Here is a 21347-nt window from a genome sequence, read left to right as displayed (position 1 = left end):
GTTAACAACAATAGCATATGTGTAATCAGGGATTTGGAAAACAATGTGTCGTCACCTGAGACAGTAATAGGGACACAGAAGACTCCTTCATGTGAAGAAGAAAAATGTAACTTAGAACATGTAATTAGGGATTATCCCCTGTTATCATCTGTGATATAGATCATCTACATCCACAAATGGAGATGACAGGGGTCTTGGCTAAATATTTGTCTATTCAAGTATTAGTTGTTTCTTGAAGCCTTGGTAGAGGCAACAAAATAGAAGCAGATTCTTGTCCAGGACTTCTAATATGGGAGAAGACAGAAACCACAGGTGTGGTATTACAGATTATCTGGCTAAAAATAAATTGACCACGAGATTGTGGATAGTTTAGAGGAATTGAAAAACCTTTAACAGTGCTAATTCCCCACCATTGAGACCTGTAATAGATCCTATTATTGCAGGCATCCAGCCAAAAGCCAGCTCATAAAGGGCCTCATGGATTTTTTTAAAATCATAATTGTCTAGTCTTCATCAAATGTCATCTTCATTCTGTGGACAATTATCTCAAATAAAAATGAGGGCTCAACAGAAGCCATCCTGCATTTCACAATGTAGCATTAGCAGTGACAGAGTATCACTTCTGTCATATTCTACTTTTTTCCCCTTTATTTGGCACTGGGGTTTGAACTTAGGGCCTATGCTTGCTAATCAAATGCTCTATGACTGAGCCACATCACCATCCCTCCTTTACACTGGTTATTTTTGAGATATGGTTCCACTCTTTGTCCTGGCACGTGCTTGGAGGATGATCTATTAAAAATTTTTTTGCCAGTTCTGTGACTTGAACTCACGGCCTGGGCACTGTCTCTGAGCCACTTTGTGCTTAAAGCTAACACTCTACCACTTGAGCCACAGTGCTACTTCTGCTTTTGCTGAGTACTTTATTGGAGATAAGAGTCTCGGATTTTTCTGTCTGGGCTGGCTTCAAACCATGATCTTCAGGTCTCAGCCTTCTGAGTAGCTAGGATCACAGGTGTGAGCCACTGGCATCTGGCTATGATCTGTCTATTTTATACTTCCCATTGCAGCTGAGATGACAGGCATGTGCCACCACTCACAGTTTCTGTTAAGATGAAGTCTGGTGTACTTTTTTGCCTGAGCTGGCCTCAAACTACTATTCTCCTGATCTAGGCTTCCCAAGTACCTAAGATTATTGGTATGAACCACTGGTGCCCAACTCACATTCTACTTTTTGTTGTTAATTCCTTTTCTTTTTTATTGAGACAGAGTCTCAACAGTTATTTTATTTTGATCATGATGAATTGGATAGAATAGGGAAAAGACTTTTTTTTTTGTTAAGAGTGAGTGTAGAGAGACCAGATTGGAAGTAATTTTCATAGTCTGAAGAAATTGCTCATTAGTAATCTAAGATGGTAGCAGTTGATTAGAAAGTCAAGTTCAGGTATTTTTTAGAGGTATGTTTAACAAAATTTCCAGGTGGAGAGTGGAGTTAACATTAATTTTTAATAATAATCATGCCAAAATGTATGTATGTATGTATGTATATATATATATATATATATATAGTCCTATATGCTCTTCTTGCAATATAATATTGATAAATACCTCCATCAAGGGGTGAGGGACAGGCCTATGATTCTTCCTCTTGAAATGGAACCCATCTTAGTAACTAGATCAATGGGTAGAGTGTGGCATATTCAGAGGCAGAAGAGTGGCAAGTTTGAGACAAGTCTGGGCTAGACTTCATCTCAACAATAAAATGAAACAAAGACACAAGTAGAATGGGAGCAGAAGTGATGCTCTCTGAGGGCCGACATGTGACTATGAAAGGTGAAATGGCTTCTACCTGGCTCTCACTTTTGCTTGGGATGGATGGCCATAGAACTTAGCTGAAGGCTTGTGAAGAAGCCGAGACAACATGAAGGGTTCATCTGTGGAATGTTATGCCCAGTGGCTCTGCCAGTCCCTCAGCTTCAGTCAGCATGAATGAGCCTCTGGCCAATTCCAGCCCCCAGCCCTAGGGTATTCTAGCCGAGGCCCTCAATGTCCTAATTGAATTTTTGAATCAAAGAACCTGTGAACAATAATTAATGACTATGATAATTAATAATGACTATTGCTCTTTGAAGCAATCAAGTTTTGAAGCAATTTATTACATAGCAATCAATAACTGGATCTTGGGTAGTACTTGCAGGAAGCAGAAAAATAAGACAAGGGTGAATAAAGATTATGATCAGAAAAAAATGAAATAAAATTAAGAAATAAAAAAAATACAGGTTTGGTCAGAGTGATTAGTGCATTTATTGAGTAAAATCATGTGTTCTCCTTAGTTTGAAATAGCCTTTTTTTCAGGCACTCTCTACTTCGTCCAAACTGGCTTTCTTGCTGTCCCTCAAACACAGAAAGCTCACTTACACCTTATTCTACAATAACCAGATTTCCCACAATAATTTTGCTATATGTGATAATGATCTCTTGGTCACAAGCAGACTGATGACCAGTTTCATTCATTCAGATTAAGCCAATTAGAACCATTTCCTTGGAATTTGGAAGTGGATTGAGTTAAACAGGTGAATATGTGGCCGGCTTAAAAACATGGAAACATGGATGTAGGGTATATATTCTTCAAGGCAGAGTGGACAGAAGGGAGGGAGGGAGAGAGAGATAAGATTTTGAGAGAGGTTGCTAACAATTCTTCTAACCCTCTTTGTAGATGCATAATACGTTGGCATGCCATTATTTTCAAAAGTTACTAGTAACAAGAAATCATAAAAAAATTAAAATGCTCTAACTTCAGTGAGAAAATCACCTTTCATCATTTAGCAGTACTCTCTGGCTTTGTTGGAGTGTGTTTTATGTAACCATACATAGAAAGGACATTTCACTAATAATGGGTTGTCAGGGATTAAAAAATGTAAGTTGTCTAACATACAACTGTACTAAGGATATGGTTAGGGAATATTTATTCTTCAAATGGATTCATAGTAAGACTTGAGAGGGAGTTATGCCTTAGTGAACCTCTTGATGCTTTACTATGGTGGTTGGAAAAAGACCTTCCTGTATCTTTAGTGAAAAGCTAGAGCACTAAGTGAAAGGGTTATTTTATTTTCTGGCATTGCAAAGTGCAGAAAAGGAAAAGCAAGCAGAGCATGGTGCCAGCTGGTGGCCCCAAGAAGGTGACTTAATATCTACTTTCTTAAAAAAATGATGTAAGAGAAATGAAACAATAATTTCTGTGTTTGGGGTCACTCTCTAAATGTCAGAGATGATACTAATGACATCTCTGTTAGGTCTATAGATTTGGAGAATGACCTTGGGTAACTTCTCCATCCACCTGTGCCCTGTCTATGTTCCTGCTTCAGTAGAATGAGGGAAAATCACATAAACTCTGTTCTTCACATAACTCTTCTGAGGATAAAATGAATACCACATGGCTCTGAAAGGTCAAAGTTACCCTGGTAAATCTGAGAATGTGTCATTTTTTTCTTGCTTTGTATTTTCTCTAGGAAGAGGGATGAGGGGGAAGAAAGTGAGGGGACAGCCTTTCTCAGAATTTATGTAACAGAGAGGAGGATGGACAATAAATACACAAGTACATTAAATGTTATTCTAGAAGGTAATAATCTCTATGCAGAAAAATAAGACAGGGCAAGGTTCTCTTTGCCCTTGCCTTATAGGTGTCAAAGTTCAGGCCAAATTCTACTAGAAATCATGTCTTGTGATTCTCTGTCCCTGTGTGGAAAGGGTTGATTTTATATATAGAACCTACTTCTCACAGCAACCTATACAATTCTTGAAGGCAGAAAGTATCTATGTGAATCTCTCTGTGTGTGCACCCATATGTGTATACGTAACTTTCGGACCAGGCTCCTAGAATGTCTTGCACACTGAAAAGAAGTGATAAAACAATCACAGCATGTAGGTGGACCCCATTTGCTCTTTTTTCTGGCCCTTCCTTTCTCAAAGGTGTTCTCCCCTGATCTTGTTCCTTTCTTTTCTCTTGCTCAGCCATTGTGAGACTCCAAAAAAAAAAAAGCCTGTGCTTCTGGTGCTAGGAAGAGTGACCACAATTCCTCTTCTGCAGAGTTGGCAAAGGTCATGCCAATCTGTAGACGATGGCCAACTACGGTTCTGAGCAATGAACTTGTCCTACTTATTTCCCCCTGTAGGCTTTCTCTTGTGTTACAGATGAAAAGAGAAAACCTTGACGAAGCATCTGAGTTCAGGGAGGGCAAGCTGTTGGCTGCAATGGGCCTTGTCCTTTCTTTGGTGAACAGGTGTCTGGATTGTCCTCTCTGGATAAAGAGTAGAGGGGAGCCCAATGTTTACAAAGCATCAGTCTCCCAGATCCTAGGTGGTTCCAGGATTCATGGCATTATTTTGACTAAAGAACCAGACTCTCACATCAGACTGGAATTCAGGCTTCATCATATCCCAATATGGGATAGGACTTTTTAGAAATGGAGACAGAAGAGAAAGCATATTGATTCCTATGTTATTCCCTTTCTCAGCAGTAGCTTCTGCTAGGAGACTTCAGAGAGGCCATTGGATCCCACAGAGCCCAGGCAGGAAGCAGTAGTAAGAGTCTTGTGTTAGAGTCAAGATCTTTGTAGACATATGGGGCCATGACCTGTAGGACATTATTGGAAGGGGAAGAGAAAAGAACCATGAAATTAAGTCTCCATTCTTCCTGTCTTCAGGTGGCTAAATGATGATCATCTGCCAGATTTTTTGAGGTAAATTTAATAAGAGAAAAGAAGAAAACAGACATGAGACTGAAATGTCAGAGATCAAGAGACTTACCTGGGCTGACATCAGTAGTCAAGGATGAGAATGAAGATGGTTCAAAAGGTGGGAATGAACATTGAAGTGTCCCATCATGTTATGCAGAAAGAGGAAGAAGGATGGAAAGAGGCTCTTCAGGGAAATGTGAGACCTGGGTTTCAGGTGAGGAAGCGTCATGTTCACCTTGGCCACACCCAACCCATTCTGAGAGGTGAAATTTTCTTACTTGTCAAGCGAACAGTGGTTTTGTTGTTTAACACTGATCTTGCTGTCAAGTTCTTTCTCTTTCTCCCTTTCTTCCTTTCTTTCTTTTTTCCCTTGTCTCTTTGTCTCTTCCTCCCTTCCTCCCTTCTTTCTTCCTTCCCTCCTTCCTTCCTTCCTTCCTTCCTTCCTTCCTTCCTTCCTTCCTTCCTTCCTTCCTTCCTTCCTTCCTTCCTTCCTTCCTTCTTTCCTTCCTTCCTTCCTTCCTTCCTTCCTTCCTTCCTTTTTCTTTCTTTTTCTTTCCTATTGATTGAATTCAGGGAGCACTCTTCCTTAGCTTTTCCCCCTCAAGACTGGTACTCTATAACTTGGGCCACATTTGCACTTTCAGCTTTTTGGTGACTGAGCTAAGAGTCTTATAGTCTTTCTTGCTTGAGATGACTTCATCTCCTGAGTAGCTAGGATTACAAGTGTGAGTCATCAGGGCCTGGCCTGCTGTACACATTTGGCTTTTGTGTTTCACTTTCTGTCACCCCATAGGGATGTAAGTTCATGAGAGCAACTATGTCTTCAGTACTTTAACAGTCCCTGCCAGATAAGAAGTACCCAGGAAATATTTCTGAAATGAGTAACACATGTGTGAAGGCACTCTTGGTCATTCAGATTTGTGGAGGGGATGATATTTGTTTCTTCTTCCATAGTTCAGTTGATTTTATTTTTGATATAATTTTTATTGTCTGTATTACCTAACATATTTACAAACTTTTTTCCTTTTCCTACACTACAATTCACAGGTTTCAATATGTATTTATCAAAGCCAGCTATTGCTAAATAGTTTGCAATTTCAGGATATTTCCATTTTATCTCAAAATTAAAAATGTTGAAAGGATGACATTGATGAAAATATATTGTATTCATAAACTGCTTTGTTAAATGGCAACTCCTGCGGCTGGGAAGGTGGCTCAGTGGTAGAGCGCTTGCCTTGCATGCATGAGGCCCTGGGTTCGATTCCTCAGCACCACATAAGCAAAAAGAAAAAAGCTGGAAGTGGCGCTGTGGCTCAAGTGGTAGAACACTAGCCTTGAGCTGAAGAGTGAGGGACAGTGCCCAGGCCCAGAGTTCAGGCCCCATGACCGGACTCCCCCTCCCCCCCAAAAAAAGGCAACTCCTTTGTACAACTATTTAAAGATAAAACCAGAAGATTAACTGAGCAGTCTACCTCAGTATATCAAAATGACCGATTGATATTCTTGTTAGGCATTTGTTAACTTTTATATGCCTGATATTGGGGTCAGGTAATGTATCTGATATGATTAATTCTCATTTGAATGACAAGTTGGTTAAATTCTAGATTCAAAATCTTCCCTGTGATATATTTTTTTCTCTTTTGTCTGTCATGGGGCTTGAACTCTGGGCCTGGTGCTGTCCCTGAACTCCAGCTAAAGGCTAGTGCAGCAGCACCACTTCTGGTTTTCTGGTGATTTTTTGGAGATAGGAGTCTCACAGATGTTTCTGCCCAGGCTGACTTTGAACTCGATCCTCAGATCTCAGCCTCCTGAGTAGCTAGGATGACAGGCGTGAGCCACCAGCGCCCGGCTTTCCTGTGATCTTATAGACTGTTTTTTTCTTTCTTGGCTTCCAGTAGATGCATATTTGATGACAGTCTCCTTTTGTGTTTGTTGTTGATCACTTTTTTTCATTCAGAATTATGCAATATAGTAATTCCATTTTCATATCTGGAACGGTATCTTTTAAAAAAATATCAGTGCCAGAATTTTGGAGAACCCTTCGCATCTGAAGGCTTAAGATTTATTTTTAAAGCTCAAGGGAACGTCCTTCTGTTGTGTCATTAATTTTTATTATCCTCTGTCTTTTGTGCTTCTTAACTGTTGGTAGGATTCCTAATTCCCTCTTGTGGCATTTCTGTGTCACCTTCTGGACAGTAACAGGTTTATAACTTATAACCTCAATATAGGTGTGCAACAAAAATAACTTCTTAAAATTTCATTTTCACTGAACTCAATCCCCACTCCCTCCAGGCAAAACAACCATTTCTTTTTGATCCAAGGTAATTTAGTCAGTTCCAGTTTTTAACACACCCCGTTCAGGATTTAAGCTTGGTCAGTTTGCAATTCTTTCTGTTTCCTTCCTTCCTCCTTACCTCCCTCCCTCTCTCCCTCCCTCCCTCCCTCTCTCCCTCTCTCCCTCCCGCCCTCCCTCCTTTCCTTCCTTCCTTCCTTCCTTCCTTCCTTCCTTCCTTCCTTCCTTCTTTTTTTCCCTCCCTCCCTCCCTCCCTCCCTCTCTTCCTTCCTTCCTTCCTTCCTTCCTTCCTTCCTTCCTTCCTCCCTTCCTCCCTCCCTTCCTTCCTCCCTTCTTTTCTTTCCCTCCCTCCCTCCTTCTCTTTCTCCTTCCCTCTCTTTCTTCTTTGTTTCTTTCTTCTTTCTTTTTCTTTCTCCCACTTTTCTCTGTGTGTCTGTGTGTCTTTCTTTTGGGATTGATCCAAATTTCCCAGGGCTTTATGTAGCACTCTGATGTTGGGTGTAAGACATTTAGTTCTTGTTGCTATGTGCTTACGCTGCTGATCTTTGGGCCATGACTTCTTTCTTGACAGGTAAGTGCTCTGTGTTCTTGTAGTATGAATGTTTAAATTTCCTTTGGCTTCTAGACCCTCTCAGCAATTTCTATACAGGGATGTTTGTGTTGGTGAAATTGTTTTGTTCTCATTATCTAGACCCCTCTCTCAACCATTGTTCAAATGTTCTGTAGCCAACTTAGGTATAGAGAGTCTCTGGAAGGCTTGCAATTTTTTGGCCTAGGGAGTGATGCATGATTATCTCCTCTTCTAGATACTTCTGAATGAATAGAGATTTATGTAACTTTCTGATACCCTCTTTGAGTCATCCAGGGTTGAGGGGTGTTGGAGCAATGGAGTCCTCTTGAAGCTTTAGAAAACATCTATAAAATTAGAGATACCCTCTGATTTTCCTCCTCATTTGTAACTTAAGAGATTCTACTGTTAGAATATTATTTTCTATTTTAAGTAAGGAAACAACTCTATCATAATGTGAATTTTCTTTTTGGGTCCGGTCATGGGCCCGAACTCTGGGCCTGGGCACTGTCCCTTAGCTCTTCAGCTCAAGGCTAGTGCTGTACCACTTGAGCCACAGCACCACTTCTGGCTTTTTTTTTCTGCTTATGTGGAGCTGAGGAACTGAACCCAGGGCCTCATGCATGCAAGGCAAGGACTCTACCACTAAGCCTCCTTTCCAGCCCCATAATATGAATTTTATGCTCGTAGTCTAAAGCTTCCTCTCCTTGTCTTGCAGGATTGATTATTGTGGTGAAAGACCCATTTGTGAAATTTTCAAAGAAACTCTTTTTATCTTTCAACATAGTCTCTTTCAATAAAAGCTTTATCTACAACATAATTGTTTTCCAGTTTTATTAAAATAAAAATCAATTTGTTTTTTGTTTTTGGCAATATTGGGGTTTGAACTCAGGGACTTGGAGGTGGGTGCTCAATAATTTGTGCTTTAGTTACTTTGTCAGCGAGTATCTTGCATTTTTGTTGGGTGAGCCTGGAGTGCAATCTTCCTACTGAAGTGTCTTGCATAGATGGGCTAACAAATGCACTTTTTTGTTGAGAAAAAGTCTTTTTCACAGCTTTCCTGTGAGTTGGCCATGGACCATGATGCTCTTGATTATTGCCTCTTGAGTAATTAGGATGATTGCTGTTGTGAGACATAGTCCCATGATCTCTTTAATACATTAAAATTTTATTTAAAAATTTGATGCATTCATTTAAGCCATGATATATCAGATCTACTCCTAAAGGGGAAGTGAATGATAAATAATTGCATCTTAAATCAAGGAGGTAAAACAAGGCATTGGGTGGTGATGAATAGTGGAAAGCCACTGTTTAAAAATGTCAAAAGTTGGGCTGGGAAGGTGGCTCAGTGGTAGAGCGCTTGCCTTGCATGCTCAAGGCCCTGGGTTCGATTCCTCAGCACCACATAAGCAAAAAGAAAAAAGCCGGAAGTGGCGCTGTGGCTCAAGTGGTAGAGCACTAGCCTTGAGCTCAAGAGCTGAGGGACAGTGCCCAGGCCCAGAGTTCAGGCCCCACGACCGGACCCCCCCAAAAAAATGTCAAAAGTTAGGGTTTATCTTTGAAAATGAGAATTAGATTTTCAGATGTGGCATTATCAACCTCTGTTCACTGTCATCATCATGACTCCCAAGATGTCTGACACCAAGGTGGTCAAAGCATGCTTTAGACAATTGAACAATGCAAGCATCTCAATACATTATATCTCCTTCTCCTTTTGCCTGCTCATCAATTCATTTTATGTTCTGTGACCTTCATTGCTACTGGCCTTGCAGCTGCTGATTCTTATCTTTGCTCTTTGTGTGACTCTGGCCCAACTCGCTATGATTCTGTTCATCAGCAAGTCCTTTTCCACATCTGCAATCAGGCTGGGTAAGGTAAGACTTCTCCATCCTTCTCCTCCATAATTGTAGTTGGGTTTGATCTTTGGGATTCCAGCTTTAATCTGTGTGTGTAATGATCTAGGCAAGTCCCTGCTAAGAGACAAGGCTGTGACCATGTTCTACACAGTAGTGAGCCCCAGACTGAACTTTCCAATTTTATTACTCAAGGAACAAGAAGCGAAGGAGGCCCCGAGGAAAGCTTTTAATAAAGCGGAGTTGTTCTAATTATCTTCACAGCTCTGGAAAATGCTCAACAACCACCTCCATCTGGGCTCTCATTATCATTTCCAAGTGTTCATGCATACTAGGCTTGGGACAAGGCCCCCAGAGTTAGGAAACTTTTCAGTAATGAATTTCCCATGAGGCCTAGCACCAGGGAAGGCAGTATAAGACAGGGGCATACTATCACCAAAGGAATTCCATACAATAGTGGAGAAAGTGATAAAGATTTGCAATTTCAAGGATTTGCAAAAGCAAGGAATGCTGACACCAAGAGTAATATTAATATAGAGCTAGAGAAAGGACAAAAAAATGGGATAGGAAGATGATGAAGAGACAGCTGCGCAATGGAGTTACGCCAACAAGAAATGCTTTGTCATCAGTGACAAAGCATATTTCCTTACATGACTGGGGATATCAAGTTAATTTGCATGATTATAAATTTATTCTTAAATAAGAAATTGTATGTGAAATGCTTAACATAGTGCCCGAAACATAACGGGGCACTCAGGGATGCAGTGTATTTCTGTGATTCTTACCATTATGTTTAATGGGATCTACGGTCATTAAAGTCCTGTTAGAAGGTTTTGCAACTATGTCCAAGAAACGAATTGGTATGAACTGACTGTAAATGAATGTACAAAGATCCAGACCTGGAAGTAGTAGGAAGAAAGTCTGAATTTGGGAAGCTATGTGGAAAACACATGCCTGTTTGGTGAAGACCAGGGTAACCTACTAAAGAATGGTTCTTCTGCTTTATTTCCACCAGAACCTTTTGAGCTTGGTGTTGTCATCCCTAATATATAAAGATGTTGAAGTGCAAAAAGATTTTGCTTGTTTCCTAAGATTACATAGTCAGAATGGTTGACCCCAGATTCAAACCCAAGTAGTTTGGGCCAGAACCTGTAATCGCTCCAAACTGACAACCCTTTCTCAGCAGCTATAGAATGCCAGTTGAAAGACCCAAGTCAAATAGAAGCTGTTTGACCCCTTTTGTGAATGCAAAAATATCATGGTCATGCCATTTTTATGAGTCACAACGAACACTGATCTGCTTGATCCTTCTTGCCACTTGCCCTTCTTCCCAACTGAGTGCATTCACTTCATTTAAAAGTATTTTAAGATTGTTATTATAAAGGTGATGTCCAGAGGGGTTATAGTTACATAAGTCAGGTTAAGAGTACATTTCTTTTTGGACAATGTCATCCCTCCCTTCATTTTCTCCCAGTTTGTACTCTCTAATATAGAATTCCTACCCAGAGAAGGGGGTATTTAGCAAGTCTTCACCATGATTTCAGAATTAGTATGGGTCAATGATTACCACACACCTGCTTTTTTCCTTCCCTCCCTCCCTCCCTCCTTCCCTCCCTTCCTTCTTTCCCTCTTTTTCCTTTCTTCCCTCTTTCTCCCTCCCTCCCTCTCTTTCTCTCTCTCTTTTCCTTCCTTCCTTCCTTCCTTCCCTCCTTCCTTCCTTTCTCTTTCTTTCTCTCTTTCTTTCTTTCCTGTTTGCTTACTTTCTCCCTCCCACCCTCTCTTTTCTTCCTTCCTTCCCCCTCCTTTCCTTCTATTTCTATCTAAAATTTTTATTAGCATGTAATTAATACATTGTGACATTTCAATATATGCTTACAAGGTACCTTAGTCAAATTTGCCTGCTCCATTTCTCTCCCTCAGCCACTCTCCCCCTTCGTAAAACAGTTTTAACAGATTTTATTGTTCTATTTTTCCTTCCATACATATAAAGTATTTCAACCATATTCCCCTCCATTCCCCCTCTTCACTGGTCTCCCCTACTGGAACCTGCCCCTCAATATAGCCTTTGCCAATAAGGTTTGGGGGTTTGTGAGAAGATATATAATTTGTCTTTTTACTTATTATGATTATTTTTTTAGTTTTTTTATTGTGAAAAAAAACTGTACTGAGGGGTTACAATTACATGGGCAAGATAATGAGTACATTTCTTATCAAGCATTGTAGCCTCCTCCTTTGTTTCCCCTTCCCATCCCTTCCAAGCTTATTATGATTATTTTAAATTAGCATCAATTGTCTGCTCAAGGGAGTTTCATTGTGACATGTTCATAAATGTATAGAATGTACCTTAATAGGCTCATTCCTGCTTTCAATCTCTGTAATCCTTTCCTTCACAAACAAAACTCAGCAAGTTTTGTTGTTCTATTTTTACATACTTGAAAAAAGTATCTGGGCTATGTTTACCCTCCTCCACGCTGCCCATTTCTCTCTCCCCTGCCACGGGCACCCACATCCTAGACAGGACGTGGTACACCCTCTTACCCTTCATTTTTTTTTTTTTTTTTGTGCAAAGTCCATGTTGCCGGGCTCTTGTGGCTCACATCTGCAATCCTAGCTACTTGGGAGATGTGAGGATTGCCTATCAAAGCAAGTCTAGGCAAAAACATCTGGAAGTGGAGTTTTGGCTCAATGTAGCCTTGAGCAAAAAGGCTCAGGAACAGTGTCTAAGTCTTGAGTTGAAGTCCCAGGACCAGCACATACACCAAAAGTGCATGCTAATTGTTCCAAAGGGCTTCATCATGATATTTAATACATGCATATACAGTACTTGAATCAGATTTAGCTTCCTTATCCACTTCTGCCATTGTCAGTAAAAGAACATGACTGAATATTTTACTAATACAAAGATGATGAGGGAACACACAAAATGGATTAGACAGGATGGGGGAGCTTGGAGGAAGTAGTAAATAAATATTAGATCATGCAGAGATGCGAATAAATGCTCATCCATTGTCTATAATTGAATTTGTGGGTGTTGGTTACATTGTAGTTGCCAAAAGAAAGCACTCCATGGTCAAATGATTTTGAGAACTGCTTCATGATATGCACTTTATTTTGGAGATTTAAAAGCGCATTGCCATGCTGAAGTCATTAGGAAGATAATTGTTTAAATTTATTTAGTAGAGTTTCCTAGTCATCTTGAGCACTGAATCACTTTATGGTAATATTTTAAAAAAATGCTGGCTGAGCACCTATGGCTCAGATCTGTAATTGTAGCTACGTAAGGGGTGGGCCTAGAGAGCATCACAGTTCAAAGCTAGCCTGGGCAGAAGAGTCCACAGGACTACCAAAAAGCTAAGCTGGAGGCATGGTTCAAACAGTTGTGTAAATGTAACAAGTAAGCCAAGTGAGTTAGAGGCCCTGAGTTTAAACCAAAAAATGATGTTATAGATTTTTCTTTATTGGCAAAAGTCAGGGTTTATTATTATCATCATCAAAGAGTTGTATAAAAGGGTTTCAATTCAACATGTCAGTTTGGAAGTATAATGCATCTTTTTTGTTGTATTCTTTGTGCTTTATTTTTGTTATCTTTATAAGTAGTTGTACAAAGTAGTTTCCAATTGACAAAGCAGTTTATGAATACCATACATCTTGATCAATCTTCTTGTCCATCTCTCCCAACCAATCCGTTGCCACATTTCTCTTAATTTTGTAGGATATGCATTAGATTCTTGCTTACATTCTCCTCTCCCCTTCTCTTCATTGTACCTTGTCCTCCTTAGCCCCATCCCAACACTTTCAAGTATTTGCTTCTTGGTGCTTATTTTGTTGAACTTTGACTTTGTCTTTCTAAGGAATCATGCTATTTGATATATCCCTTAAATCTACCGTATTTCAGTTAATACATTTGTATAAACTTGAATACCACACAATGTATTTATCTATAAGTTTATAAGTTAATTACCTTTTATATATGAGGAAAAACATATAATCTTTGTCTTTCTGGGCCTGACTTCATCTATCATAGTTTATTCTAGGTCTTTCCATTTCCTGACAGATGGTATAATATTATTCTTTGTAATGGATGAGTAAAAGTCCATTGTGTATATACCACATTTTCTTGATCTATTTATCCATTGAGGGACATCTGGACTGCTTCCATACCTTGGCTATGGTGAATAATCCTGCAATGGACGTGGTTGTGCTGGTGGCTTCACTGTATCCTGGTAGATTTTTCTTTATTAAAGAGCAAATCTTTTTTTGTTATTGTTGAAGAAAATGCCTCTGAAGAACAAAGATAAATAATGATTTAGGGTATTTTGATTAAAACCTTTAATGCACACTTCAAGTGAGAGATATTTAGACCTTAAAGATTTAGATGATCACATAAAACAAAACAAAACTAGACAAAGTGTCTTTGTCTAGTGAATTGGAAAAAATAAGTCTGGATGACATTAGACTGAGAGGCAAGAAACATGAAGAAAGGATTGTTTCAGTAGAGAAAGACATGGTAGCTGCCTGGCTGACGGTGGTAAGGAACAACCAGTGGCAAATTCCTTGTGATAGAAATGTCTGTGGGAAATTCTGGCAAATGATATCCATAATCATTTCTAGTCAACCCTTCTATGTATTAATGTAAATCTTCAAACTAAAAGCAATATACTTATTAAAGGTCTATATTAACCTTGTTTTAGAATGAATGCCCTCCATTTTCTTGAGGAGGGTTTTAGACTTTATGGTACCCAAAGATAGGAAAATGTTAGCTTGAATGTTATTTTGGAAAAACATCTCTGTGCATGTCTGCGTCTTCTGGCGCCTCTGATAGTTTTGTTAAGGCCTCAGGCCTTTCTCTGTGCTTCTGCTTTCTCAGTAGAAGGTGGAGTCTCACATTTTCTCTCAGTCCCATGGAGCTTTTGTAGAGATAGACAAAGAGAGTGTTTTGAAGTGGTTAAAAATGCTCTGCTTCTGCCAAGATTAGATCTTATTAAGTTATATTTTCTTTCTTTTTTTCTACATAGAGAATAGAGAGAAAGGAAGTAGGAAAGCTCTAGATGATTGAAAGATACCTGTTAAACCTGTCTGCTGGAGGCTCTTTGGTCTTGCCCTCCCATTTCAAAAAATATGTATGATCACAAATGACAACACATAGAGTCTTTGTCTAGTGATATATATATATATTTATGAAATGTATATATATATATGTATATATATATATGATATATCCCAGAACTAGGGTAATGTACAGCTTTATTTTGGGCTGAGGAAAAGGAAAATCTGGAATCCTGTGATTTTTTTTAAGGTTTTGGTGTTTACTTTATGATATATTTCAATCCACTTGATTTGTGAAAATACTATATAAATATATTTATCTCATTTAGCAAGGCTTATGTTGTCATTTTATGTGTGTGACTTACACAATCCACTCTGAGCTTGACTTGCCTAGTTTTCAGATTTCCAAAAATTTGAGATTCAAAATATAAAAATATTGGCACATTCACAGCAGCCCCTCTCAATGGAAAATTCCACATTGACCTCACATAGGTCACAATCAAAACCTAAGCACACTAAATCTCTTGCATTAAATTTACTTTCAGACTATGTGTTTAAGGTCTGTATGAAACTGACGTGAATTTCATGTTTAGACTTGAGTACTATCCCCAAGGTATCTAGTTATGTATAGTTAAGTATTCCCAAATATGAAAGTACTTGAAATCTTTGTTTTTATTATCTTTAAGTAGTTGTACAAAGGAGGTGCCACTTAACAAAGTAGTTTGTGAATACAATGTATCTTGATCAGTGTCATCCCTTTAACGTTCTCACATTCCTTCCATTCACCCCTTCTCTTCATTTTCTTAAGTTTTGGGTATTTACAATTGATTCTTTTTTGGGGGGGGGTCCGGTCGTGGGGCCTGAACTCTGGGCCTGGGTACTGTCCCTCAGCTCTTCAGCTCAAGGCTAGCGCTCTACCACTTGAGCCACAGCACCACTTCCGGCTTTTTTCTTTTTGCTTATGTGTTGCTGAGGAATTGAACCCAGGGCCTCAGGCATGCAAGACAAGCACTCTACCACTGAGCCACCTTCCCAGCCCTACAATTGATTCTTTTTTGGGGGGGGGTCTGGGTCTGGTCATGGAGCCTGAACTCTGGGCCTGGGCGCTGTCCCTCAGCTCTTCAGCTCAAGGCTAGCGCTCTACCACTTGAGCCACAGCGCCACTTCTGGCTTTTTTCTTTTTTCTTATGTGGTGCTGAGGAATCAAACCCAGGGCCTCATGCATGCAAGGCAAGTGCTCTACCACTGAGCCACCTTCCCAGCCCTACAATTGATTCTTGACTGTAGTCCTCCCTTCCGCCATCATTTGTCTAACCTTCTTCCCTGGCCCCACTTTTTCTCTTGCATGTACCCATTTCCTGGTGCCATTGTTGCTGGGCTTTGAAGCATTTAAAACCTCAAACTCAAGCATTTTGGAAAAGGGATATGCAACTGTTCCCTCCTGTGCTGTCACCAAAGTGCCACTGCTCTCATCTCCATAGGTGTTTGCTCACATTGATTTCTTTTCCTGAAGAATTTTGCCCCTCACTCCCACATCCTCTCCTCTTTCCCAATTGTCAAAATCCATCTGCTGTGGGAAAACCTCCTTGATCTACCCTTCCTCTAGGAATCCCTGTGGCACATTCCTCATATTTTGCTTTAGTTTGGTATTTGTCACCTTGTAGGATGGACAGTTAGCTCTTCTGTTGGGTTGCAGAGTTTTTATAGACAGGCACCGTCTACAAGACAGTTTTTGTTTCATATCGTATCTTTTGCTCTTTATGAATCAATGAACTACATGGTGCGATTTTCTCTTGGTTCTCATCATTGTCAAAGTGAGTAACTACCTCTGCTCTTTTTCATCTTCCTGACTTCTTTATTGAATTGGGATTTGTTGGGATTCAATTTAACAAAATGCCTGTGAATTTGGCACTTAAAAAACATCCTCTAGTGTCTAAGATGCAGAGAGCTACAAAGGTCACGCCAACAAGAAGAACTTGCCAGCTTCATCTCTGGCAAAATCCCAGGCTGCCATTTTCCTTCTAGTTTCACTTGTATTTAAGGAAATAAAAAGACAGAGTTAATGGGACATCTAACTCCTGCAGACAGTAAACGAAAGGCACAATGAATGCATTTTGTTCAGCCTCAGGAAGGGTGGTTCATTGGTCCTCATAGTTTGAGTGAAAGACTCTGCTGTATTAGAATATAGTCACACTCTTTGAGGGTGGCATCTTGCATAATTTATGACATTATTTTGAGAATAATGGAGAAACCAAAGCCAGAGACATCTGAATCCTCAAAGGACTGTGCAAAATTGAGATTTATTCTTTATAACTATACTCAGTGGGTGTGTGTCAGAGAGTTGGGAAATGGGATAAGGAGCTGAGAGTCTACTTTCTTCCCGTGTGAGAGAGACCATGTGCCTTGTTAGAAATCCACATGAGGAGTAATCATCTCTCCTTAGAGGCCACTTTAACCATTGCCTGGGGACCTCAGAGGTGTTGTAGCATATATTAAATTTTCTCTTAAAGGGATTTTTGTTGGAGCCAGAAACTTCTGTCCTAGTATGGAACTGAACAAAAGCCGGGGTAAAGAATGCATCATCCCAACCAGATTTAGCAGATCATGGGAACAAAGAGGAAAAGAAGAGAGTCCTTGACCATAATAAAATTGGCTGGACGGATCTTGAAGGTCATTGGATAGGAACAGACATGCACTGAAGGCATTATCATGTTTATGGTGATTCATGCTGTATGCGTGTGTGTGTGTGTGTGTGTGTGTGTGTGTGTGTGTGCGCGCGTGCGTGCGTGCATGTGCACATGTGTATGACTGTGCTTGAAATTTGGAAAGAGACACTGTGTCAATTGAATGAGTGACATAAATGAACAGGTTTAAGGGGAAACAGAAAGTATCCAGACTTCATGCTGCCTAGTACATCTCCTTCACATTTATTTTTTAAATTTATTTTAAAAATAATTTTATTTTTATTATTAGGGTGTTATATAGAGGGGCTACCATTTCATAGTCATGTAGTGAGTACATTTTTTTTTGGACAATGTCACCCTTTCCTTTATTTTCTCCCAGTTTCCCCCTCCCATTCTTGTCTAAAAGTTACATAGGTCATTTTTCATATAGCATATACTGAATAGCTTTGTTCACCTTTCTCCCTTCCTTTCTGTATCCTACCTCCCTTGACCCTTGCAGGAAGGAAGAAAAAACCCCAAACCAAAGCAAATATCATCACCACTACTAGAAACAACAATAGTGAAAAAACCCTATGCTTCCATTTCCTGGAGTTCATTTCAATGAATAGTATTTTATTTTATTTATTTTTTTGGTTGATTGTGGAGCTTGAACTCAGGGTCTGGGCATTGCTCCTGAGTTTTTGTGTTCATGGCTAGCGTTCTACCACTTGAGCCACAGTTCTACCTACAATAAGTGGTATTTTAAATGTTCAGAATAGTTGCATGTTTGGGTTTCTCCTCCTCCTTTAGTCTGACTGTGTATGAATGCCTAGAGCCTTGTTCAGATTATCATGTCCAGTTATATTTTAGATCTAGCTTCTACATATTAGAGAAACATGTGCCATTTGTCTCCCTGAGCTTGTCTTACTTCACTTAGTATAATTTGTTCTAGGTCCATCCATTTCCCTGCAAGTGACATAATCTTATTCTTTCTAGTAGATGAGTAAAATTCCATGTGTATAGGTACTGAATTGTTTTGATCCACTCATCTGTTGTAGGGCATTTGAGCTGTTTCCATGACTTGACTCTTGTGAATAGTTCAGCAATGAACATAGATGTGCAAGTGTCTTTGCTGTACTTGGGAGGCTTCTTTAAGCAGAGGAAGAGAAATGACCTTTTAGAGACTAAGAGAAATAGTGGACTAAGAGGGAAGAAAGACCCACTAGGTAATGTTGAAGTGGGACACAGGTGGTGACCCAGCTTCTTTGATTCATACACAATGCAGGTCATGAGATTCACTTGACTTTATTTATCATTATCCCCAGTAGGTTGGCACAACATTAGTCTTGCTGCCAAAATATTTTGCTTTGAAGATGATCAGACCTCTGTATCCTGTGACTTTGCCAAAGGACATTCTTTTGGCTTACATTTCTCCATTAGCCTTCAGATGCTAATAGATAGCAGTGTTGGCTTTCATTTTGTTGACATATGGTGAGCACTCCCTGAGAAGGGGCTATTGGAAGAGCCATGGGATGTGCATGAAAACCGGTCACAAGGTAAGCAGAGCTTCTTGGTCTGGCTTTGTTCTTAATGATAGTCCCACCATTTACCTGATGGGCCATCTTGGTCTTGAAGCTGTGTCATGACTCAGTTTCTTCATTTGTAGAAGATGGAAGAGAAAAGCTTTTTCCTCATAAAGTGAGGATTAGATGAGTAAAACAGAAATAAAAAGGTTGATCACATCAGCTTGCGGTTAAGTAAGCGCATTGACAGGTAGGTCGAGGATAGACATATAAGGCTTAGAGCCTTCATGGTTTATTTACTTATTTTTTTTGGGGGGGAGAGGTCAATTTTAGTGAGCTTTTATACTTTAGATGTTTTCTACTTTTCAAAACAGAAATAGTCACTTTAGTATGTTCATAGTACTGTTCTCTGTACAAGGTGCTTTATACCTCACTTGATAACTTGATAACTCTATCCTATAAAACATGTGAAGTCCTTACTATGTGCTGAGCCCCAAGAACAAGAAAGATTTCTCATCGAAAGTATGATCTGAGCTGAGTGTCTGAAGTCAATGTAAGAGCTGGGAAGGAACTTGGGGACTGGCAGGATAAGGGCTTTGAACAGAAAGGATGTTCTGCCAAAAATACAGAGCTATGAGAGAACCAGGGAAGCTGCCAATAACCCACGATGGCTGGAGAAATTGTCAGAGAGAGAGAGAGAGAGCTGCGACTGTAGATGCAAAGGTTGGGAGGGAAGGGGCGGGAGGAAGGAAGTACAGAGACATAATAGAGGCATTAGCAACCTATCCGAATCTAAGTAACATACTGTTCACCATGGGGCACCACACTGGTTTTGTTTTTGCTTTTGTTTTTACATAAGGAATGAGATGTGAGCAACCTCAAATATTAGAAATACCAGTTTTATTGGTCTTTCAAGTAAAGTAATAAGAATTTCCCCGAAGGAGGAGAAAATAGTTCCTTGGGTGTTTTTTTAAGACCTAGAAGAGCCAAAGAGGACTAGGGCTGTGGTCTTGGGAGGAAAAAAAAAAGGGAGAGCACAAAGATGGAGAACCACCTGGTAACCGGAAATTTGGTACCAGTTCCCAATGGAGCCACAAGGAGGCTGTGGCTCCCAGTGATGAGCTGAGGTGAAGGCCTCTGACAGAGGTGTCAGAATGCGCATTCTTATCCTTAGACCTATCTTGAGATGATTCTGTGTATCTCAGAGAACTTCCTTGAAGGGAGGGAAGATCCACAGCCACCTGCACGGTCCTGTGCACTCCCATGTATTTTGTCTACATGGTAAAGGCTCAGTGCTTGGAAGCAAAGCCTCAGCTTCCTGGGGATGTTTCCCATGTCGTTCCTTCTCAGGTGGAGCATGCTGGCTTCATGGCCCAGGCAAACCTCACCTTCGTGACCGAATTCCTCCTGATCGCCTTCACTGAGCATCCCGAACGGGCGCTCCCTCTGTTCCTCCTGTTCTTGTTTATCTATCTCACCACTCTGTTGGGGAACTTGGGTATGATCGCTGTGATCCGTGCGGATCGCCGTCTGCACACCCCGATGTACTTTCTCCTGAGTCACCTCTCGTTCATGGACATCTGCTACTCATCTGTCACCGTGCCTCAGACCATGGCTGTGCTGCTGCAGCACGGGGCCGCCTTATCCTACGCTCGCTGTGCTGCTCAGTTCTTCCTCTTCACCTTCTTTGGCTCCATCGACTGCTACCTCTTGGCCCTGATGGCTTATGACCGCTATGTGGCTGTGTGCCAACCCCTGCTCTACGTCAGCATCATGACCCAGGGGACTCGATTGGGGTTCGTGGCCGGGGCTTACCTTGCGGGTCTCTCCAGTGCCTCTGTGCGCACGATCTCAGCGTTCACGCTCTCCTTCTGCGGAAGCAACGAGATCGACTTCATTTTCTGTGACCTCCCGCCTCTGCTAAAGCTGACCTGTGGGGACAGCTACACCCAGGAAGTGGTGATCATCGTCTTCGCCATCTTTGTCATCCCCGCCTGCATGGTGGTGATCTTGGTGTCTTACCTGTTCATCGTTGTAGCCATTATGAAGATTCCTTCCGTGGGAGGCCGGGCCAAGACCTTCTCTACCTGCGCCTCGCACCTCACCGCGGTGTCCCTCTTCTTTGGTACCCTCATCTTCATGTACCTCAGAGATAACTCGGGCCAGTCCTCAGAAAAGGATCGGGTGGTGTCGGTATTCTATACGACCGTGATCCCCATGTTGAACCCCCTCATCTATAGTCTGAGGAACAAGGAAGTGAAAGACGCTCTCAGGAAAATGCTTAATAGAGCCAGACTCTCCTAACCATTTCCCATCAGGAAACATCCGGAGAATCACCCACTCTTTGGTAGTCCCCAAAGTGTGGGCCCTCACGGCTTAATAGTTATTCAATATGAGGTTGAATGTTCCAATAAACACAGCATGGGATGAGACCCTGAAGAAGGAAATGAAGGAAAAAACCCAGAAGAGATTGGAGTTAGAGCTGTCACTCCCAGAACACAAAAGGTTCTGGAACTTAATCTTGTGCAGTACAGATGTGGCTTGCCTGACCAGTCTGTGGTTATAGAACAAGTTTTTATTTTCGCAAGATACTCCATGAAAATTTTCACCATGTAAAAATATTGCATATAATGTAAAATAAACACCTTGTACTAAGTTCTTAGGT

General features: G+C 40.6%; 1 protein-coding gene across 1 annotated transcript; it reads left to right on the top strand.

Moving 5' to 3' along the window:
• The first annotated feature begins 20050 nt into the window (after positions 1 to 20050).
• LOC138833556 (olfactory receptor 9Q1-like) lies at positions 20051 to 20986 on the top strand. The gene has a single exon (XM_070031834.1). It carries the CDS (start codon positions 20051 to 20053, stop codon positions 20984 to 20986), a length of 936 nt encoding a protein of 311 aa, XP_069887935.1.
• Positions 20987 to 21347: the final 361 nt, after the last annotated feature.

The sequence above is a fragment of the Dipodomys merriami genome, unplaced genomic scaffold, assembly GCF_024711535.1.
Source record: "Dipodomys merriami isolate MVZ:Mamm:240054 unplaced genomic scaffold, mDipMer1.0.p SCAF_21, whole genome shotgun sequence".
Classification (NCBI taxonomy): domain Eukaryota; kingdom Metazoa; phylum Chordata; class Mammalia; order Rodentia; family Heteromyidae; genus Dipodomys; species Dipodomys merriami.
This window is presented reverse-complemented; position numbering and strand designations above follow the sequence as displayed.

Coding starts and splice junctions, on each gene's coding strand:
- LOC138833556 (XM_070031834.1), top strand. CDS start 20,051: ATGGCCCAGGCAAACCTCACCTTCGTGACCGAATTCCTCCTGATCGCC.